Here is a 24,790-nt window from a genome sequence, read left to right on the forward strand (position 1 = left end):
GATTTTGTCGTGGGAAGAATCAGAATCAGGACCAAAATGCTCCTACCACAGCTAGCCGCAACTGTCGCGTCTTCCGACAGTCAAGGCTCCCCGCTCCGGAATAGGTCCAAATGAATGAGCCTAGTCCGAAGCTATTGTCTTGATGCGGAAGCGCTGCCTCAAGAAAGGGCAGCACGCTTCTTTTTTCCGTGAGCGGGAACAAACCGCTCGCTGTAAAAAGATTGTTAGCGGTCTGCATAGACCTCTGTTGTGAGGGGGCGGATTTTGAGGTGGATTCCGCACCAAAATCCGCCCCCTCTTGCCCCGTGTGAACTAGCCCTAAGAGTTTTAGTGAGCTCCTTAGTGAGAAAGTCAGATATTTGATTTGATGCAGCTACTGCCTCTTGTCAGCTCTGATCAGTTCTCATCTTAGTTTTTAGATTTCTCTGAGGTTTGCTATCAATCCCACAATGCCTCAGAACCGAGACAGTACTTTCCTTCCTAAATAATCTAAGATCATAAGTATATAGTCAGGGAATTCCTTATAACTTTATGCCAGAAGCCTGTCTAATAGTCAGTGGTAACTGTGATAGAAGTTTGTGCCCCCTGTGCAGTGCTTGTGTAGAACGATCTGTCATCGAGGAGTGAGATTGTGACTTGACGTGACGTGTAGTCATATAATATTAGTAAAAATAAAAAAATTACAAATTAAAACCATTCTTTCACCTGTGTAAATAACTCCAAGAATTAAAGGGGTTGTCCACTTTCAGACCAATATAGACAAACAAATGTACAATAAAAAGATATACAATTTTCCAATATACTTTCTGTTTCAATTCCTCACGGTTTTCTAGATCTCCGCTTGCTGTCATTCATTCTGTTACTTCTAGTGGATAAAACTCTGACCATGGTCATGTGATTTATGGTCCATGGTCATGTGATGAGCACACAGGTGCACAACTGATTGCCAGGCAGATGTCTGATTATTGTGCTGTGGCTATAACGAGCGGCACCTGTGTGCTCATCACATGACCATGGACCATAAATCACATGACCATGGACCATAAATCACATGACCATGGACCATATATCACATGACCATAGTCAGAGTTTTATCCTCTAGAAGTAACAGAATGAATGACAGCAAGCCAAAATCTAGAAAACCGTGAGGAATTGATACAGAAAGTATATTGGAAAATTGTATATCTTTCTATTGTACATTTGTTTGTCAATATTGGTCTGAAAGTGGCCAACCCCTTTAAACATTATTGTGTGTACAGTTCGTTCAATACTCAAGAAGTTAAACATACTGATTGCAGAGAGGTCTTACGTGCAAGAAGACATGAAAAGGTTAAACACCTTACTTATGTGACAGACGCAAGTCCACAAATATAAGTTTAATACTAGCACCAAACTTATCCACACTAGTTTCACTCCAAAGCCAATAGCACTTGTAGGGAAAAACACTTGATATCCAATAATGCATCATATGCTAAAATACCTGGGAATCCGATGATATGAAATAAGCGTGTTCCGCTTATTTCATATCATCGGATTCCCAGGTATTTTAGCATATGATGCATTATTGAATATCAAGTGTTTTTCCCTACAAGTGCTATTTGAGTGAAACTAGTGTGGATAAGTTTGGTGCTAGTATTAAACTTATATTTGTGGACTTGCGTCTGTCACATAAGTAAGGTGTTTAACCCCTTCCCGCCGATGGCATTTTTTGATTTTCGTTTTTCGTTTTTGACTCCCCTCCTTTTAAACCCCATAACTTTTTTATTTCTCCACTCCCAGAGTCATATGAGGTCTTAATTTTTGCGGGACAATTTTTTCTTCATGATGCCACCATTAATTATTCTATATAATGTACTGGGAAGCAGGAAAAAAATTCAGAATGGGGTGGATTTGAAGAAAAAATGCATTTCTGCGACTTTCTTACGGGCTTTGGTTTTACGGCGTTCACTGTGCAGCCAAAATGACATGTCCCCTATATTCTGTGTTTCGGTACGGTTCCAGGGATACCAAATTTATATGGTTTTATTTACATTTTGACCCCTAAAAAAAATTCCAAAACGGTGTTAAAATTTTTTTTTTCTAAAAGTCGCCATATTCCGACGGTCGTAACTTTTTTATACGTGCGTGTACGGGGATGTATAGGGCGTCTTTTTTTGCGGGGCCGGGTGTACTTTTTAGTTCTACCATTTTCGGGAAATGTTATTGCTTTGATCACTTTTTATTCAAATTTTTATCAGAATTAAAACAGTGAAAAAACGGCGGTTTGGCACTTTTGACTATTTTTCCTGCTACGGCGTTTACCGAACAGGAAAAATATTTTTATAGATTTGTAGAGCGGGCGATTTCGGACGCGGGGATACCTAACATGTATATGTTTCACAGTTTTTAACTACTTTTATATGTGTTCTAGGGAAAGGGGGGTGATTTGAACTTTTAATTCTTTTTATATTTTTTAATATTTTTTTTAACTTTTTTTTTTTTTTTGCATTTATTAGACCCCCTAGGGGTGTTGAACCCCAGGGGGTCTGATCACTAATGCAATGCATTACAATGCTAATGCATTGCAATGCATTGCAAAAAATCATCATCTCTTTTGCAGGCTGTATACACCAGCCTGCAAAAGAGAGAATTTGCAGACCGGCTGGGAGCCTTTAACAAGGCTCCCGGCTGTCATGGCAACGGGGGGTCGGCCCTGGAGCATGCTCCAGGAGCCGGCGATCCCTGCCAAAATGACAGCAGCGCCGGAGGGGTTAATGCCTCCGATCGGTCCGGGGACTGATCGGAGGCATCAGAGCCGGTTGTCTACTGCTTAAAGCAGTAGACACCCGGCGGCTATGACGGCCACCCGGCTCCCGGGCGGTCGCCATAGTTACAGACCCGACACGCGCCGTACTATTACGGCGCATGTCGGGAAGGGGTTAACCTTTTCATATCTTCTTACACGTAAGACCTCTCTGCAATCAGTATGTTTAACTTCTTGAGTATTGAACGAACTGTACACACAATAATGTTTAATTCTTGGAGTTATTTACACAGGTGAAAGAATGTTTTTAATTTGTAATAATTTTTTTGTTTTTATTACCATACGATTTTGTATTTGATACGATCTTTGTTTTAAATGTAGGGGATTGCTTAGGTCACCTGCAAATGTTCGACCTCAGGTGTTCCGAATTCATTCGGAGAGCCTGAGGCCTTTATATTAGGGGCATATGCTATACCATATCAGGCTACGACTAAGAGGATCATACAGTTAGGGCCAGAAATATTTGGACAGTGACACAAGTTTTGTTATTTTAGCTGTTTACTAAAACATGTTCAGAAATACAATTATATATATAATATGGGCTGAAAGTGCACACTCCCAGCTGCAATATGAGAGTTTCCACATCCAAATCGGAGAAAGGGTTTAGGAATCATAGCTCTGTAATGCATAGCGTCCTCTTTTTCAAGGGACCAAAAGTAATTGGACAATGGACTCTAAGGGCTGCAATTAACTCTGAAGGCATTTCCCTCGTAAACCTGTAATCAATGAAGTAGTTAAAAGGTCTGGGGTTGATTCCAGGTGTGTGGTTTTGCATTTGGAAGCTGTTGCTGTGACCAGACAACATGCAGTCAAAGGAACTCTCAATTGAGGTGAAGCAGAACATCCTGAGGCTGAAAAAAAAAGAAAAAATCCATCAGAGAGATAGCAGACATGCTTGGAGTAGCAAAATCAACAGTCGGGTACATTCTAAGAAAAAAGGAATTGACTGGTGAGCTTGGGAACTCAAAAAGGCCTGGGTGTCCACGGATGACAACAGTGGTGGATGATCGCCGCATACTTTCTTTGGTCAAGAAGAACCCGTTCACAACATCAACTGAAGTCCAGAACACTCTCAGTGAAGTAGGTGTATCTGTCTCTAAGTCAACAGTAAAGAGAAGACTCCATGAAAGTAAATACAAAGGGTTCACATCTAGATGCAAACCATTCATCAATTCCAAAAATAGACAGGCCAGAGTTAAATTTGCTGAAAAACACCTCAAGAAGCCAGCTCAGTTCTGGAAAAGTATTCTATGGACAGATGAGACAAAGATCAACCTGTACCAGAATGATGGGAAGAAAAAAGTTTGGAGAAGAAAGGGAACGGCACATGATCCAAGGCACACCACATCCTCTGTAAAACATGGTGGAGGCAACGTGATGGCATGGGCATGCATGGCTTTCAATGGCACTGGGTCACTTGTGTTTATTGATGACATAACAGCAGACAAGAGTAGCCGGATGAATTCTGAAGTATACCGGGATATACTTTCAGCCCAGATTCAGCCAAATGCTGCCAAGTTGATCGGACGGCGCTTCATAGTACAGATGGACAATGACCCCAAGCATACAGCCAAAGCTACCCAGGAGTTCATGAGTGCAAAAAAGTGGAACATTCTGCAATGGCCAAGTCAATCACCAGATCTTAACCCAATTGAGCATGCATTTCACTTGCTCAAATCCAGACTTAAGGCGGAAAGACCCACAAACAAGCAAGACCTGAAGGCTGCGGCTGTAAAGGCCTGGCAAAGCATTAAGAAGGAGGAAACCCAGCGTTTGGTGATGTCCATGGGTTCCAGACTTAAGGCAGTGATTGCCTCCAAAGGATTCGCAACTAAATATTGAAAAAAAAAATATTTTGTTTGGGTTATGTTTATTTGTCCAATTACTTTTGAGCTCCTAAAATGTGGAGTGTTTGTAAAGAAATGTGTACAATTCCTACATTTTCTATCAGATATTTTTGTTCAACCCTTCAAATTAAACATTACAATCTGCACTTGAATTCTGTTGTAGAGGTTTCATTTCAAAACCAATGTGGCATGCAGAGCCCAACTCGCGAAAATTGTGTCACTGTCCAAATATTTCTGGCCCTAACTGTATGTCCTCGAAACGCGTCAGTTATCATCTCCTGATGTGATCGTAAGAATTTAAACTTCTCCATGATGTATGGTTTTTAAACATTGAAAATAAAGGCTAAGTTTTAAGAAAAAACAACGCGTTGGTGCTGGATACCGCTTGTGTTCGTATAATCACTCACACCGTTGGAGTTTCTGGAGCCGGGCATCCGCGATTGTGGACACTGCACCTTATGAAGTCTATGGGACATTTTCATCTGAATTGAGTGAGTGGGCTGTGATTTCCCTTTCCCTGTACCCTTTCCAGTTGTTTAGTATATAATGTTAGGGTGACTGTAGGACAGGGGTCTCAAACTCAATTTACCCGGGGGCCGCTGGAGGTAGAGTCTGGGTGCGGCTGGGCCGCATCAGGTTTTTCACAATTTTTTTTTTTTTCTCTAAAAGTCATATTCTGACACCCGTAACTTTTTTATACTTCCATGTACGGCGATGTACAGGGTGTCTTTTTTTGCGGGGCCGGGTGTACATTTTAATTCTACCATTTTGGGAAATTGCTTTGATCATTTTTTATTCAAATTTTTATCAGAGGCAAAATAGTATAAAAATGGCGGTTTGGCTGTTTTGACTTTTTTCCCCACTACGGCGTTTACCGAACAGGAAAAATATTTTTATAGATTTGTAGAGCGGGCTTTTTCGGACACAGGGAGACCTAATGTGTTTGTGTTTCACAGTATTTAACTACTTTTATATGCATTCTAGGGAAAGGGGGGTGATATGAATTTTTAATACTTTTGAAAAAATTTTATTTATTTTTTTGCATTTATTAGACCCCCTAGGGGTGCTGAACCCCAGGGAGTCTGATCACTAATGCAATACATTACAAAAAAAATCATCATTTCTTTTGCAGGCTGCATAGACCAGCCTGCAAAAGAAAGAGATTGCAGACCGGCCGGGAGCCTTTAACAAGGCTCCCGGCTTTCATGACAATGTGACGTCAGCCCTGGAGCTTGCTCCAGATGCCAGTGATCACCGGCAAAATGGTGGCACCCATGCGCCTCTGGGAAAATGGTGCCTTTGACCGTGGCGCCGGAGGGGTTAAAGCAGCAGACACATGGCGGCCGCCCGGCTCCCAAGCGGTCGCTATAGTTACACACCCGGCATGCGCCGTACTATTACGGCGGATGTCAGGAAGGTGTTAAACACCCGGTGTCCGCTGGGGGCCGCAAACTATTGTCCCGAGGGCCGCAAGTTTGACACTCCTGCTGTAGGAGCATTATATTGTGTGGAGGCACAAATAAAAATAGGACTGTACTACATAGCTTGGTGTCATCTCCAGAAATAGAGACAGTGCTATTAGTTCCACATGTCTGAAAGACTGGCTTGCGCATTTAAGGCCTGGGGCCCCAAATAGCCAAATTGGCAAATCCCATCCACATATTGCAGAAAAATATCTGCACCAGGAAAGCTGTAATTTCAAAAAAATGCTGCGTTTCTGTAAATTGCAGCATGTCAATTATACCTCCGGAAACACTGGTACATTCTGTATCAGGTATAATAGAGACAGAAAGTCCACAGAGGAAAACTCTGTGGACATTCTGTAAAAAGTGCTGTGGAAAAAAATGTGATGCGTTTTTACTGCTGCCCCAATACTTGGGGCCTTAATCTATAGGGGTTTTCCCATAAACATAACCATATTCAAATTTGTATAAAAACATTTTTTGCAAATAAAAATAATTGCAGAGTTTTAAAGATTCTCTAATCATTCTAGTAGTGACAATCTTTTCTCTTGACTGATTGCCAGTGGATATGACTAATAATGCAGGAATTTTCTATGGCTTCAGTTATGGTGGCCATGTTATCTTCTCATACATGTAGTGCCTGATTATCTGTCCACAATAAGGAAAACATGACTGGGTTTCTGACAAGTCTCAGACCATAGAAAGTTCCTGCATTCATGGTTGTATTCATAGGCAACCGGTAAAAGACAAAAACCACCAAGATGGTTAGAGAAAATCTTCAAAAATCTGCAAGTTTTTAATTACATGCAATGGCAAAAATGTTTAACTTTTATTTGTCTGAAAATTTCAGTATTTTTATGTTCATAGGAATACCCCTTTAATAGGACGAGGATGAGCTGCCTACATGAAATACATACATATGCCTTCTGTACCCTCAGTATTGCCCACTTGTTCCAGGATGATCCTCCTAACCTCCAGGAACATTTCCCCACATTGTTCTATAGGCGTTTACATGTCACCACATACGCCACACCTTCTGTTCAGCAGTTGATGAAATGATGGATTGTGTAGCAATGTCAGATGGAGGTTGTCATGTCAAATTCTGCATTTCTTCAAAATAAAAAAAATATGCGGTTCTCTCCCCATCCCTGAAAAAGATAAGAATCCTTTAGGCCACAAGTGTTCCCTGTTGTGGTCTTGCTTAGTTAGTGTTTTCAAACAGGAAAACCATTTGGCTTCAAGTCACATTACATGGTCTCTTGTGTCTAGTCTGTGCCTGACCACTTGTGGACTATAAGAGTATGGGATGCAGCTATGCAAAACTTTGATATTCAGGCTAGGAAACCATACATTATTTTCAATAGTAATGTCATTTAGATCTATATTTCCATATTTATTTCTGAGATGCTGCTTTTCTGAGACAACTCGCCTTCATCATATAGGCTACTTTTACTTATGTATCTCTCATGTATTACAGTGGTATGTAACCAGGGGTATAGCTAAAGGTCTATGTACCCTAGTGATAGAGTTCAACTTGGATCATCTCTTCTTTTTACCGCACCCTAAACCCCCAATTTTCCGTTACGCCCATCCGTGTTGTCCTGATGAACAGTAAAACAGTCAGTGTGAGACTCACATGGTATAAGACAGGACTTTATTAGGGCAAGGCCAGATATAGTCATGATGCAGTCAAATGTAGCTGAAGGCTGAAGTCAGTCATCAATGACCTCTATTATATCGCAAAAAATGTTTTGTTTAATGACTGTGGACTGATAATGCCTGCATGGTTTTGTGGGTATACATGCCCATTTGTTTTCCAGCTGCCACATCTGGTTTGACCCTAAACAATGTGAGTATTCCCATGATGAGGGCTCTGGCATGTGGCAGCTGATAACTTATGTGTATCTCCTATATATACAGTATAGCACAGTAATACCCCTGAATGGTGGACCATGGGAACTTTTCCTGATGTAGAGCAGTATGTTCTGCCGGTGCTTGTATTATACCATGTATAAGATGAGTAACACTGAGTGTATATTGCAGCAGTAAATGGTATACATTATGGGAGATCTCAGCGTCGCTCCCCATGGATTCGATGGCCATTATGCACAGCTGCAGCCAAGCAGGGTATGAGCACCTAATGCAGCATCATTAAACATGGCAGCTCCTTTGGTCTATCCAATCTCTATGGATTAGGAACAGAAAGAAAACAGAATCAACTTCTTTCCTGTACAAACTCACATCTGTGCTTCTGTATTATAACTGAGTAGTGAGTGTTAGAGTTAAGTCCTCCATCTTTGTATTTTGTGAGCCATCTTGTAACCTTTTTCATATAAATTGTATACGTATGTCTGTTTAAAGTTCAAGAGGCCCTTTTGGGTGGTTAAGGAATGCTGTGTGGATGAATCCTTATTTTTGTCTATCTCAAAGGTCTCATCTTTTGAAAATGCAGCTGACTATTTTTATATCTCTTATCTCTTTTACTCGATGTATACACTTAGAGTGTGTAGAGTGTATATACTTAGAGTTTATGTAGTCTATTCGTTATCTTCAAGGTTGGAATTGATTGGCAACAGCATGTAATCTTCTCTATCTTGCCATGATATATACATATAGACATAGTGTGAGATGTTAGTTCACACATAAGTATTTTGAAACTTTCTGTGTTTAAGGACAAAGTCCATCCTAGTTTGGAAAGTTATAATGAGATGCAAATTACATTAGGCCTTTAGCCAATAGTCATGTGCCAAACCTTATGTTATAACCAATCATGTCATTGGAACCTGCTTTTGTCTGTATAAATACTACCTCTCTGTAACAATAAATCAGAACTCATTTGATACACCACCATCTGTGTCTTAATCAGTTCTCCAGGCCTAAAAGGATGACTGCAGTCCATCCAGGCCTGTTAATTAGTTATTTAATTTGGAGCTCTGCAACATACTCTATTATGGGGACCGCTTGATGTCTCTAACATAAGGGACAGCACACATGGAGAAAACAAGAAGATAAGAGGGCCCTGCTCATCCTCATCCTCCACCTCCACATGGAGGACAGAGATGCTTCTTGACCTCTGGCGGCATGGCCAAGTAAGTTAGTGAAGAATTACTCCTAACAATTCCCAGCCATAAACGTATGTAAATACCAGGGTACATGAATGAGTGTATGGGTTTCTGTATGGGTTGACCTGTCAATGTAGCTACGGGATCACCCTGACCCCTATAGCTACACCACTATTTCTAACCTGTGAATCTCTAGCAGTTATGAAACACCCAGCATGCCCTCTTCATGATACTTGACATGCCTAGCCTAATGAAATTCTTTGTTAAATGGCTTGTTTGAAAAGAGGTTAGCTCTGATATGACTTCAGTTTCTACTTACAAAGGAGGTATTTGTGCATCTATAGATAACACATATTGATTGCATTGTAAATAGAGACAAGATACAATGGACAATACTATATGGGTTCATGAGTGAAAACATCTGTTCTGGCTGACCAAAAATAGCAAACGTCTTTTGAAATAGCCTTCCAACATGTGTACTAACAGCCCTTAGGAGAGTAAGCAGTCACTACATGACAGAATTTGTTCTCACACACTGATATAGATAGCCCTTTAGATGTGGATAAGCACATTTCAAAGGGAGCCTTTGTGGGTTTTATCTAGATTTAAGAATGTTTTGTGATTTTATCTTTTTCCTGTTTTCCTATTTTTTTTCTTTTAGGTTAATACAACTGAAGTTATTTTTGAAGTTGTAGATGACCAGCAGCTAAATTCCTGGACATCAGAAATCAAAGAGTGCATGAATTGCGGGTAGGCAATCCACTTTGTTTTATGGTGGGAGATTTTTTTCCAGTTTTGTCTAAACACAAAACAAACCTTTCAGACTTGCCTGCAAGCGATGCAGCAAAAGAATGGGACCTTAATGATATTATTAGAATGATGAAGTTTTTATGTTCTGCTTTAAAGGGGTATCCCATCTCCAGGATCACATTAAACTTGTAGCTTATACAACATACTGCTGTGTATGTGTCCTTAGGGTCCATTCGCACGGAGGAAAATGGTGAGGAATTTGGTGTGGAATTTCAGCACTGAAAAAAAAAGCCTTCCATTGAGTTCAATGCTAGCAGAAAAAGGAACCCATTGAAGTCAATGGGAGGCTTATTTTTCAGCACAGAAATTTCACACCAAATTCCTCACCATGTGAATGGACCCTTAGTGTTTACAGCTCATAGCCTAGGTTACAGACCACCTCTTTTGTCAGGGTAAGACTCAGTCCCTGTTTCCGGCCATTTATATTCTCTTCTCTGCAAACTGCTCTCAACTGCTGAGCCTTGATAAGTGCTAGAACAGTGTTTGATCAATGTCACTGTTATCTCTGTATGTAAATTGAGATATAACTATGTAATGTACAAGTACAATGTTCATCTCGGGAGAACACCGCTGGCTTGAAGGTAGGTAGGAAAAAACTCTGAGATGGAAGAACCCCTTTAGGCCGGGGCCCCACGGACCAGAAACGCCGCAATTTGCCCGCAGCGGAGAAGCTGCGGGAAAAATCGCGGTGTTGTACAATGCAGGCAAAGTGGATGGGATTCATGCGAATCCCATCCCCACTTTGCGGAAAAGATCGCAGCATGGACATGCTGTGATTTGCGAAGTCATTGCGGCTTTGCAAATCACAGCATGTTAATTATATCTACGGAAACGCCGGCAGCTTTCCCGTAGATGTAATGTTAAGAGAAAGTCCGCAGAGGAAAACTCTGTGAACTTTCTCCTAAAAGCGCTGTGAAAAGAACCACAATGCGTTCACACAGCGGATCTTCCCGCAGCGATTTAGTGCTGCAGATATGGCCCATTGGGCCTTAGCCTTAAACTCCTTCTGGTAAACCTCCTTAATTCTTGTATTAGATATACACATTCCATTTGAGAATGTGGCTACCTAGATTTGTAGCCCTTCATACTGTATATTGGGGATAACTTGTAGATCAAAGGGTGTCTGGCCACTGAGCTACCCATGGTCTGCCTGACCACCACTCCATTTAGAAGCGGGAATGGACAGATCATTACAAATGAATGGATCTGTTTTTAATGCCGGATAAAATGGATTGGTATCTTTGTGATGGCAGATAAATTAGACCAATTAAGTTCATCCATTTTTTAAGTTAGGCCAGTTGCACTCGACCGTGTGATAGCTGCCAGCTGCAAATGAACGACATCGACAGTGCACCAGTGGGACACGGATGTCATCTTTCAGCAGCCCATTCATACAATGAATAGGAACCTCGGAAGTACGGCAGCAAATAGGACCTGTGCTAACTTTTCTGGCCTGGAATGTAGGCTCGCACACAGGACCGTGCAATACACAGTCGTGTGCATGGGCTAGAAGAAATGAATGGGTAAGTGTGCTATGCGGGAAAAACCCGGATAGTACACTGAACTCGGCCACGGCCATCTGCATGGGGCCTTAAAAAGTAATGACAAACTGAAACTGCAAAATGGACATAATAGATGGACAGAATGAAAACTGATGAATAATAACTGTTGGGTTCATGTATAGCCTGATTTTTGCACTCTACTAGAATTTCAAGTCCACATGAGGGATGTTTTTTTTTAATAAAGTAAAATAAAAAGTCTCTGCTACGTAAAAAATCTAAAACCTTTAAAATTATTCATTTTAATCATTTAAATTATTTCATTGCTTAAAAATAAACAATAAAAAATAGATATATGGTACCAAAAAATACTTATTCTGCACAGAGCATAAGAAGAATAGTTGACTTTTCTATTACTTTCCTATCCCCCTCCCAAAATATTTAATAAAAGTTAACAAAATTAATTATGTAATGAGCTCAGACACTCATTATGGCAATAAATAAATAAAAATTACACATTAATAAATAATATAAATTTCATTTATATACCGCCAACATATTCCGCAGCGCTGTACAATTTGTAGGGTTCAAATACAGGCAGATACATAAGGGGTCGTTCACACTACTGTCGGTGTCCGACAGGTAGTGTCCACTCCTAGTGTCCGCTCAAAATCTGACATGGACATTAGGAGCGGACACTAGCTGTGTCCGTGACACCTGTCACAAGCGGACAGAAAAACCCTACATGTAGGGTTCTTCTGTCCGCTTGAGAAGTCGGACATCTTTACATGCGGACAGGGAAGGAAGGGCACGGAGTGCAAAAGAACGCACCCGATGCCCATTTAAATAAATGACAAGTGTCACGGACACAGCTAGTGTCCGCTCCTAATGTCAATGTCAGATTTTGAGCGGACACTAGGCGTGGACACTACCTGTCGGACACCGACGGTAATGTGAACGCCCCCTAACAAAGAACGTCGTTTCACACAATGGGACTGAGTGCCCTGCTTGCAAGAGCTTACAATCTATGAGGTAGAGGGGGTGACACAAGAGGTAGCACATTATATGTACTCTAAAGGTAGCAATAACAGAACTCATCCTTTATACAGCTACACCTGGGGCGTAACTACCGGGAAAGCAGCGGAGGCAGCTGCCACAGGGCCCGGGACATTAGGGGCCCAGCGACAGCCGCAACCACTGCGTTGTGTGTTTTTTTTTTTTTTTTTTTTTTAATAGGACGTGATCGGTAAGTGATGGCACGGGCCTCCCAAGCACTGTTATACTCGGGAGTCTTTTCAGACCCCCTAGTATAACGATCGGAGACCCGGGAGAGGTAAGATAACATAAAAAAACTGTTACTTACCTCTCCAGGCTCCGGGCAGGCTTCGGCCTACTTGCGTGATGTCATATGACCCGCGACGCAGGGCCCTGGTCACATGACGTCCTGGAAGATGCCTGACAGAGACGGAGAATGCAGCGGAGCCGGGAGATAGGTAAGTAACAGTAGTTTGTGTTTGTATCCATCTGGGTCTCCGATTATTATACTCTGGGGTCTGAAAAGACTCCAGAGTATAATAATTGTTCATGTGTGTCCACAATGGGACATAATACTGTGTGCTGGGGCCAATATGGGGACATAATAGTGTGTATTGGGGTCACTATGGGGACATAATACTTTGTACTGGGGCCACTATGGGACACAATACTGTGTACTGGGTCCACTATGGGGACATAAGACTGTGTGCAGGGGCCTATATGGGGTATTATAGTGTGCGCAGAAATGCGCATGGGGGGGGGGGGGCGTTAAGGGTCAGTTGGCCAAAGTCTTCAGCGTCGGTCGGGGGCGGGGGAGGGGGGGGGGGGGCATGTCAAAACTTCGCCACGGGGCCCCGCCATTCCTAGTTACGCCACTGAGCTATACTATGGGAAAAGGAAAAGTGTATGGCTCTTGGCATGCAGAAATGAAAAAAAATATACTCTGTACTTAAGCAGTTTATAAATGTACCTTAGAATACTGAATGTACAGGATTTATCGCATCCACTCCTCAATTCACAATTACATAGTTACATAGTAGATGAGGTTGGATAAAGACATCAGTCCATCAAGTCCAACCTATAATCCTACAATCTCCTACAGTGTTGATCCAGGGGAAGGCAAAAAACCCCATGAGGCTCGTGCCAATTGCCCCATTCCAGGGGAAAAAATTCCTTCCCGACTCCAAATCTGGCAGTCAGCATAAAAACCCTGGATCAACATGTCCTTAAAATCTAGAATCCATAACCCGTTATATTTTTCTCTTCAAGAAAGACATCCAGGCCCTCTTTGAACTTGTTTAATGAATCCACCATCACCACTTCCTGGGGCAGAGAGTTCCAGAGCCTCGCTGTTCTTACTGTGAAGAATCCCCTTCTATGTTTCTGGTGAAACCTTCTCTCCTCCAGACGTAGACGGTGTCCTCTTGTCACTGTCACTGGCCTAGGAGTAAAAATATCCTTAGAAAGTTCTTTGTATTGTCCCTTCATGTATTTGTACATTGTTATTAGATCTCCCCATAGACGTCTTTTCTCTAAACTGAATAACCCCAAGTTTGTTAATCTATCGTTGTACTCTAATCCACCCATTCCCCTAATCATTTTGGTTGCCCGTCTTTGCACTTTTTCAAGTTCACTTATGTCTTTCTTGTATATCGGGATCCAATTAACCCCTTAGCGACCCTTGACGTAACTGTACGTCATGGGTCGCATGGGGATGTATGGAGCGAGCTCACACGCTGAGCTCGCTCCATACAGGGCAGATGCCGGCTGTATCATACAGCCAGGACCTGCCACTAACAGCAGCGGTCGGTGCCCGAGCCGATCGCTGCTGTTAACCCTTTACACACTGCGGTCAAACGTGACCGCAGTGTGTAAACGGCGCCGCCATGTTTCGCCGATCGCCGCCCTCCTGAACGTCACAAGAGGGCGGTGATCGGTTGCTATGACAGCCGGAAGCCTATTGAAGGCTTCCAGGCTTGTCTCTGCACGAGATCTATTAGACGATGCCAGAGGCATCGTCTAATAGAAGTGCTGGGATTTTCCTATTCACTGCAGTACTGTAGTATTGCAGTGAATAGTATGAGCGATCAGACTCCCTAGGTTTCAAGGTACCTAAGGGGTCTGATCATAAATGTAACAGAAGAAAAAAAAAAGTTTTTAAAAGTATAAAAAAAAAAAAAATATATAAAAGTTCAAATCACCCCCCTTTCCCTAGATCAGCTATAAAAGTAATTAAAGAACATTAAACATAAACATATTAGGTATCCCTGCGCTCCAAAATGCCTGAACTATTAGAATATTAAAACATTTATCCCGTACTGCGAACAACGTAGCGGCAAAAAAAATAAAAACAGCCAAATAGCGTTTTTTTCAACACTTTGCCTCCTATAAAAAATTGAATAAAAAGTGATCAAACCATCGGATCTTTCCCCAAATGGTATCAATAGAAACGTCATCTTGTCCCGCATAAAAAGACACCACAACCAGCTCCATACATGGAAATATGAAAAAGTTACAGGTGTTAGAACATGATGACACAAATTTTTTTTTCTATTTTGCAAAGTTTATCATTTTTTTAAAAGTATCAAAAAATTTCAAATACTATATAAATTTGGTATCACCGCGTTTGTACTGACACGTAGAACACAGGTAAAATGTCATTTGTACCAAACAGTGACTGCTGTAAAAATTAAACCCATAAGAAAATGGCGCAAATGCATTTTTTCTCCAATTGCGCCTCATTCTGAATTTTTTTCCAGCTTCCCAGTACATTGCACAGCATATTGAATGGTGCCATTACAAAGTACAATTTGTCCCGCAAACAATAAGCTATCATGTGACTCTGTGAACTGAAAAATGAAAAAGTTATGGCTCTTGAAATGTGAGGAGGGAAAAACGAAAATGCGAAACCAAAAAATGGCCTGGTCCTTAAGGGGTTAAACAAGAAAATTACATTATAGGGGTTTTCCTGTTTCTAACATTGATAGCCTATTCTTAGGATAGGTCATCAATATTAGATCTGTGGGGGTCCAACACCTGCAGGTCACTGGTAACGAGACTTTGCGGTATTGTTTACATACAGTGAGCCGCAGTGCTCACTCGCCGTACAAACTGAAGTGGTGAATGTAGGTACTGCAGCTCAGCTACATAGATTTAGGTGGGACAGCGCTGCAGTACCTGAACTCCTAGGTCTAGGCCAGAGAAACTGGATAACCCCTTTAAGACCCAGCTAGTATCTGCTTTTCTTAGACATCTCACTTATAGAGAAGGTAGCTTCTGCTCTCATACGGCCTAGTAACACGCAGGCATTTTGGCATCAGCCATGTGGCTAAGAAACGAGGGCCAGACTTCAGCTTAAAATGAGCCCTGGAAGTAGACAGCCCGCCATAGGACATATACAGCTACCAAAGATATTGGGAGAAATTTTAGCAAAAGTGTTGTTATTGAAAAGAAAAGCAATCTGGTGCCTGCCTTCATTTTTTCAAAGAACCTCTAAAAATGGTGGCTCCACATGTTCCTTGCTGCTCAGGTATTTCATACGTCAATGCATATTACACAATTGTAAATGAGAGCAGCATGTTATATGCTGACTGTATGTGCTGGCCAAAGCTTCTATACCATATCTGATTATGAAATGTATGTGCAGCACAGAAGTAAGGTGACAGGAATAGAATGAGGACCTACTGGAGTAGAGGCAATGGTGGTGATACTATACTGCCAAAAATAAAGTATATCATACATATCCAGGTTATATAACCTGCAGGAGAGATGGAATATTAGTTTCACTATTAGGTGGGTTACATACATTAATTCTTATTACCACAATGAATCATATTCTTTATAATAACATCTTATGTGTTGCACACAAGAATACTGGCCACATATATTCTACATCTATTCACAGACGAAGATGGGAGCATAGCGCCCCCAATTCCCACATGACCCAGTGCTTTAATAGCGCACACTGTGGCTTTCTCTAGTGTGCTTGGACTTGAAACCCAAACAAGTGGAAGTTTGGAACTTGTCTATATATGATACTGAAGTGTGAACAGTCACTTTATTATACAGTATGAAGCTCTCCCATTAGAAAGCCTAATACTATGAACCATTCAATGACTGATGGTAAAGTTTTAATTAAGGCTGGGTCAATATTTGTAATTATACCTTATATTCCTGCACAAATGGCGCTAACACACTAGAAATGTACCGCAAACACCACATCCTGGAATGGTTTTACATATTTCACATAGTGGGCAGATATTGCACACACTGGATATATGTGGCACATACACACTCCAGTCACATTAATGTGACCACCTGTCAAAATCCAGAATAACCACCTTTGGCAGAGCGGACCGCTGCGAGACGTGCAGGAAGACAGGGGATGTTGTGGTGATGTTCACTGGGATATTAAGCCATACCGTCTCTATTGCCGTGGCCAGCTGCGCTAGGTTACGCGGTTGAGCATCCATGGCGTGAAAAACCCGATCAAGGTGGTCTCACAGATTCTCGATTGAGTTCAAGTCCGGGGAATTTGCTGGCCAAGGGAGTACGGTAAACTCATCCTGGTACTCCTCGAACCACGCACATATACTATGAGCTTTATGACACGTCGCATTGTCCTGCTGATGGATGCCATCATCCTGAGGAAAAACAATTCACATGCAGGGGAGAACATGGACCGCAAGGATAGATGCATACTTGTGATGATCCATCGTGCCTTCCACAATGATGAGTGCACCCAGATGGTTGATGACACGTACCTTCTCCGATTGGTTATTTAACGTTGACGTCAAAAGTAGGCAGTGGTCACATTAATATGACCAGACTGTGTATCACCTACATACTAAACACATACTGCACATGCTACTCACACACTGAACTTATATCACAGTGAATGCATACCACTAGATTATGCCACACAAGCCACTCACACACTAAATGCATGATCAGCCGAGTGACTAGAAAAGATTGCCCCCCACATGGCATAGTGCCCCTGGCACCCACAAACAATAAAATTTACACACACTATAATGTCCCACTGTGGCCCCTCCATAAAGTATAATGTCCCACATTGGCCTGTCCATTCACAATAATGTCCCACAGTGGCCCCTCCACACAGTATAGTGTCCCATAGCGACCCCCACACAGTATAGTGTCCTATAGTAGCCTATATACAATATAATAATAATTTCCGATTTCCCCTCTATACAGTATAATGTCCTATAGTGGCCCTTACAGTGTGCACAGGGTCCCCTGGAGGGCTGAAGGGGAAATAGAGGTGGCCATGGCAAGAGGGGGATTGGTAATTAAATGGGGGGCCATTACCTGTTGGAGTTACTCCAGCAGGTAACTACTTATTCAAACAAAAAAAAGCAGCAGGGTCCCACCATACCACATAAGGTTATGGGGTTTGGTGGTAGTTTGGCCACTGTGCATGATGCAGGCACCACTAACATATTAGTCACACACATGTATCTCTCTAAAAGTAAAGATCTCACTGGTACAACAAACATCTACTTACTTTTAACAATAAACAATAAATCATACTTTAAAATTAAACATAGAACTGAAAAAAAACACAGGAAAGTGGGTATCAGATTCTAGTGAATCACATCCCCTCTTTGCAGAAATACACACGTAACCGACATGCTGTAATTTCTAAAACCGTTTCAGTTTTGAAAATCGCAGCAAATCAATTATACCTTCGGAAATGCCAGCAGTTTTCCCATAGGTATAATGGAAGCAGAAAGCCCGCAGAGGAAACCTTTCTGTGAAAAGCGCTGCAGAAAGAACTATGGTTTGCCTTTGTGTTTTTTCCCGCAGCGCTTTTTTGCTATGGTACATGTGGCCTGAGCCTTAAGATATTTTCTGTGGATTAAAAATTTGTAGAAAATTCAAAGGGAATTTTTTTTCAAGAGCACTTAACTATACCATACTTCCCAACTTTTAAAGGGCAGAAAGAGGGACAAAATGTGGGCGGGCTGCCGCAAATTTAACTCCACCCACATCTAAATTGACTCCACAGTATACTCTGAACCCCACATTTCTCTCCCACACACATTCCACCCTGCACCTTACATCTCTCCCCCCTCCCCCATACAGTACAACCTGCATCTCACATCTCCCCATCACACACACACACACACTGACCACCCTGCATCTCACAGCTCCCCGTCACACACAGTCCACCCTGCATCTCACACATCTCTCCATCTCTTCCTCGCCTGTACGGGATACTAAGACACACCTACCTAGTCACGTGACTGTCTGATGTCAGACAGGTCCTTCTGAGTACAGGAGTCAGACTTTTCCCTGATCACTACCTGTTCTTATCCTGGTTACAACCTTTTATCGGTTATAAGAGTGGATGGTGATCGAGGGAAAGTTTGTTAATAAGCAGCGGGACATGCGGTAAGCCGTGCGGGACTGGAGTATAAAATCGGGAATGTCCCGCGGAATGCGGGACGGTTGGGAGCTATGCTGTACTGTCTTTTTTCTGAATACTGTGCACATTCTAGTTCTGATTTTGAATGTTTGCATAGATTATGGTACTAAATAGGATATAAACAGTAAAATATAAGGGTAAGGTTAAAGTCCAGCTGTTTTCCTTTGAGAGCATTGCTTGTCTGTGATAGCTCCGGTTATAAGCAAGGGCTAAAAGATGCTGACGGTCAGCTATTGCACATGAATCGCAGTAGTCACCTGCTGCCAAGGACCATTGCATGTGTGATTTGCTGTTTAGGTGATAATTGCTGTTTCCAAAGCCGGAAGCAGAGGAAGTGCATGTTGACCTGTAGGGTTTGCATATGGTTCAGCCTCCAGCTCTATGCTGAAAGGCTTTTCCTGTTATTGAAATACCAAGAACTCTGTTAGCAATTAATCATTGTGTGATTTCCAGAGTTTGTCCTCCTCCAGCTCTGTTCCCCTTCCTTGAATTTCCATGAATTACAAGTGTGTTTCCGTTGCTTTCTGAGGCTCTTATTGGAAACCTGTCTCTCACAGGTGACATGTTTTAGGTTGGACAGGTTAAAAAGCTCTTGGGTAGACTAAAAGTTTGCAAGTTATTTTGCGGTAGTTTTAAAGATAGAGTAGAAATTGAATATTTGTTTTCTGAGGTGAAGAATTAGTTTGTTTTTTCATTTCATTTACGATCTTACTCATCTTGACTTGATAGATTAAATTAACTATTAAAGGGTTGTCCCAATTAGTTTTTTTCACCCCTAGGAGGCTTAAAATAATAAGCGATCTATACTTGCCTGTCTGTCCAGTCAAGGATCCAGTGGAGAGTCTCCATTTGGGTTCCTAGTTTTTGACATACATTTGACCTTAAAGAGGACTTTTCATGTCCTCGGGCACATGCAGTTTTATATACCGCTAGAAAGCCAGCAGTGCACTGTCGCCTTTCCCGTTATGTGCCCTGAGGCAAGAGATATTGGTGCCGTTACCGACAGCTCTTCACTGTCAAAGGGGCGTTTCTGACAGTCTAGCTGGGCTGTGAGGAATGTGTGGAATCGATCCAGCACCACTTGTATATTGAAAAAGTTGCTAAAACATAGCTTTTAATGAAAATGAATGAATGAATAAAAAACAATGTTTTAGCAACTTTTTCAATATACAAGTGGTGCTGGATCGATTCTTTTTTTTCTGTGGTTTTCATACTTCGCCCCGGTCTGGGGAGCTGGTCCATGCATCGCAAAATTGCATCAAATTATAGCAGTTGGCTGTGGACAGACAGTGTTTTTGTGGAGTACTCATCTAAAGCTCTGTACAGTCAGAGAGGGGACATTTATCGCCCAGCCATAACGCTGTCCATAGACCAGTACAGGGGGGCGTCCCTCACAGCCTAGTGTCATGGCTGAGCAGCAAGGAATACCCCCTCTGACTGTACAGAGCTATGGATGAGTACTGTCAGGGTGGGCGTTCCTCACAACCCAGCTAGTCTGTCAGAAATGTCCGTCTGACAGTGAAGAGCTATTGGTTATGGCACCAATATCTCTTGCCCCAGGGCACATAACAGGAAAGCTGACAGTGTGCTGAATTTGGCGCATTATTGGCTTTCCAGCGGTATATAATACTGCATGTTCACAAGGACAGGAAAGGTCCTCTTTAATACCAGAGTCATAATTTGAAGCTCCTTGGCCCTAATGTTAAATATTTATTAACATGTCTATTTATAATACCAGTGTTTTCTTATGTTGTTGGGAGGCCTTTGGAACCTCCAGAGGGTCCAGGGCCTGGTAGTGACTGTATGGAGACATGAGCTTGTGGCAAAACTCTGGACAGGTCCTATTCCTTTTGTGGTCCAGAAGTTAATTGATGGGTCTGTGGAACCAAGAGCGGTATACAGACAACATCCATGTATCATCCATGCCGTTCAACCATGGATCTGGCTCATGCACTTGGTTATGTACATGAAGGATAAGGCTGGATTCACAGAGAGCATTTTGTTGGTGCTTGTGCAATGACCAGATGTGCATTGTAGGTATGATGTTTTTTATGGTTAGTGCACATGTGGTTACCTATAGAAACTGATCTAAGAACAATTCCAAGAACTGACTCATCAAAAATAAAAAATAAAAACTTCCTCACATTCACAGCAAAACCCAGACATGCATTGCACATGAAAGCGCCATTGAAGCCAATGCTGAAAGCATAGCCCTGGAGATGTAAAGTGTCTGAGCTGGTTAGTCTAATATTCAGCGATGGTTATAGGTACACATTGCCCTCGATCTGCAGAATATGTGACATTAATGTTAGTGTGTGGATTTTATGCAATATATCATAAAACCACTTTTCTGTTCAGAAAAGACATTTTCTCTAACCATGGATCTGCCATAGGTAAATTCACTAAGGATTTATTAGAAAATTTGTTGTAAATGTTTCAGAAAATACGTGACAGAAATTTGAGAGGATTGGGACTCAGATTAGCCCCATTGTAAGGCTAAAGCCCCACATTGCAGAAACGCAGCTTTTTTTGTTGCAGATTTTGTTGTGGTTTTTTGAGCCAAACCAAGAATAAATTGAGCAGAAGTTAGAAGTATAAGAATTTCCTATATATTTCCTATTCCTTTTGTAGCCATTCTTGTCTTTGGCTGAAAAAACCCTGACATTGCTGGATGAAAAAGTCAGCAGGTTTGTACATAAGTGACTGCAACTAATCTGAATGGAGCTTGCAGGCATTCATGCATTTGCTTCTGAAACAACATTCAGATGAATATAACTGAATTCAGTTGCTAAAATTTCTGTAATAAGTTTTTTTTTTTATTCAGCCATGATGTTTATATGAATGCTAACATTGAATTTCTTTATTTTAGATCAGAGGATATTGATGCAGGAGAGATGCCGGTGTCTTCTCCTTCAGATCCAACAGCACAGAATCCCAGTAGTGGCAGCACAGATTCCATTAACCAAGGTTCGTTCATGTCTGAATAGTATGTCTTCTTTATCTTGACATTACAGGGATATCGTTCTTTCTCCTCCTGTTATTTAAGATAAGGGGTTTTCAAACTTTCTGAAAGTGGGGCACCTTTTGGGCAAAATTTCATTTTGGACCTTTTCAACTGGGACCATACCTAGTCCCATTTGAACACAAAGTCAACTATATTTGCTTCTATTATACTTTTCAGCTGCATACTACCTCTGGTCTGCTTAACCTTACTTCACACGCATTTGGTAAACATACAGTTCTGCTACCTCCATGTTCCCAGCTGTAATAAATCCATCCTCGAAGATACTTTTGCAGGACTGGAAAGTACTAGCAATTAGTATTGTTGGCAGTTTGCAGTCCTGCAGTATAGAAAAAACTTCTCAACTTAACTCACAACCAGATGGCATCACTGTCCTCCCCTGATCTGGATAAAGTCATGTAATGTTTGAAGAAGAGCCTCTTACATTATATAGCATTTTAGAGAGAAAGCGTACATGCCATATAATTTCAATTAGTTTTTGCAATTTGCATATTTTTCCTTTTCCTTTATGAAAAAAAAGTAGCATGCGCTATTTCAGTCCATGTTGAGGAGGATAAGGACTTGGTGGTCACTGCAGGCAATATTCCATGCATTTGTGTAAATTGGAACCAAAGATTCCAGATCCTTTTTAACCAGTTTTGGACCACCCGTTGACTTTACATGTCTGGGTGTCCTACTCTTAACCTTGCAAAAACATACCTGATCATAGAAGAATTAAAAGACAAATAAAAAAAACTATTAAAGTAAAATACTACTACTACTACTACTAATATTATTAATAATAATAATCCAACACCATGCCAACATCATATGTTCTTGGCCCGCCCCGGCAACTCAACACTGCATAACAATTACTGTAATGGAGAGGCAACACTATTTTAGGCTGAAGTCCCAACGTGGTCTAAACACCACTGCAAAAAATTTGCCGTTTTGCAGTCCCTGCAAAGTGGATGAGATTCTAGTTAATCCCATCCCACAGTGGATATGCTGTGATTTCCAAAACTGTTGCAGTTTTAGAAATCACAGGATGTCAATTATACCTACTGAAACGCCAGCGAAAACCTCTGCAGACTTTCTGTGAAAAGCACCTTCTGTGATGTGTTGCCGCAGCATTTTTTTTTTCCTGCAGCGTTTTTTGTTTTTTTTTTGCTGCAGCCTTCTCTGTGGGACCTTATCTTAAAGGGATTCTATCATTAAATTGCTATTTATTTCTCACTAACACGTTAGAATAGGCTTAAGAAAGGCTATTCTTCTCCTACCTTTAGATGTCTTCTCCGTGCCGCCGTTTGGTAGAAATTCCGGGTTTTCTACGGTATGCAATTGAGTTTTCTCACAGCACTGGGGGTGATCCCCAATGCTGCGAGAGAAATCTCCAGCGAACGCCTCCATGTTCGTCTGGAATGGCCTCTCTCTGCGGGCATGTGCAGTAGGCTCTGCCCAACGGCAGAGCTGACTGTGCATGCATAGAAGTTTGAAGCCTGCGCCAGAAGAAGATGCAGAGAGAAGCCATTCCAGACGAAGATGGAGGTGGCGCTGGAGATTTCTCTCGCAGTATTGGGGACTCCCCCAGTACTGTTGAAACGCTGGGGCCCGCTCCCAGTGCTGCGAGAGAACTCATTTGCATACCAAAGAAAACCAGGACTTCTAACGAATGGCAATTCCTACATGTTAGTGACAAAAATAGCAATTTAATGATAGAATCCCTTTAAGGCTGAGGCCCTATGTTGAGGAAAAACAGTTTGGCTGAAAAAAAACAAAAACATAAAAACAAACAGTGAGGCTGGTCCTGAACCAGGAATATTAGCCTGGTCCAGAAGTGGTTAAATAGACTAAAAAAAAAAAAACCTCTTTATCTATCAAAAGGAAATATTGTATGGAGAATGGAAATATTTCTAAGCAGTTTACATGCAGGTAGTTTTCTATCCATATTCTGTCATCACCTGACTGCACTGGGAATTGTTTTCAATTGTACTACATCATACCTCTGATACCTTTGTAGTCAGTTCTTGCGGTCCATTATTATCAAAATTATACTAGAGCATGAAAGTATTTATTACAGTACCTAGAGATACCATCAATTTCATGTTATCTGTAGCACTGCTCAGTTTTGTATTCCAAGGCAGATGTCTCATATGTTAAAAAACCTATGAAAAAATGACTGTTCTTCTTACCACAAATATACATTGTAAACCTATTTAGCCACACAAAATTGCCACATAATATTTAACGTTTAATACTGTTCTTTTCAGGTGCTGCCGTTTTTGTGCCTCCAGAGCAGTGCTGCCATAAAACTGATCATTTCTTGTCACCATATCCATGGTTCCATGGACCTATCTCTCGGGTCAAAGCAGCGCAGCTTGTTCAGTCCCAGGGATTTGAGGGACATGGGGTCTTCCTTGTGAGACAAAGTGAAACACGTAGAGGAGAGTATGTCCTCACTTTTAATTTCCAAGGCAGAGCTAAGGTAAGACATCTGCAAAACCTTGTTCACACATGTGCTATGTACTTCATATGTGGCAGATTTAAGAGACTTAACACATGGCTAGAATAAATGAAAGTCTCTGTATTTTATTAGCATAATGTGCATTTCTCAGATGTCAGTTTAACACATGTACACGTGTCCAGGTATTATGAGGCTATACTTTGCATGATAATTGAATTTACAAAAAAAATAAAAATAATAATGCATATATACAGTCTATATATGTGTTTGTGCCATTGCTGTCAAAGGCTAAGTTCACATGTGAATTACGTGTGGCGTAATTTAGTCCGGAAAAAAACCCTTTCTAATTAGGAAGCGG

The 24,790-nt window shown here is 41.5% G+C and overlaps 1 protein-coding gene across 1 annotated transcript in view; it reads left to right on the forward strand.

The window, feature by feature from the left end:
* SH2B3 (SH2B adaptor protein 3) overlaps positions 1–24,790 on the forward strand; it is a 135,952-nt gene that overhangs the window by 103,778 nt on the left and 7,384 nt on the right. Inside the window, exons 4-6 of the mRNA XM_075273517.1 lie at positions 9,837–9,925; positions 21,837–21,934; positions 24,239–24,453. Coding sequence (XP_075129618.1) covers positions 9,837–9,925; positions 21,837–21,934; positions 24,239–24,453 — 402 coding nt within the window. The remainder of the gene's footprint in view (positions 1–9,836; positions 9,926–21,836; positions 21,935–24,238; positions 24,454–24,790) is intronic.

Source organism: Leptodactylus fuscus, chromosome 1 (assembly GCF_031893055.1).
Source record: "Leptodactylus fuscus isolate aLepFus1 chromosome 1, aLepFus1.hap2, whole genome shotgun sequence".
In the NCBI taxonomy this organism is placed as follows: domain Eukaryota; kingdom Metazoa; phylum Chordata; class Amphibia; order Anura; family Leptodactylidae; genus Leptodactylus; species Leptodactylus fuscus.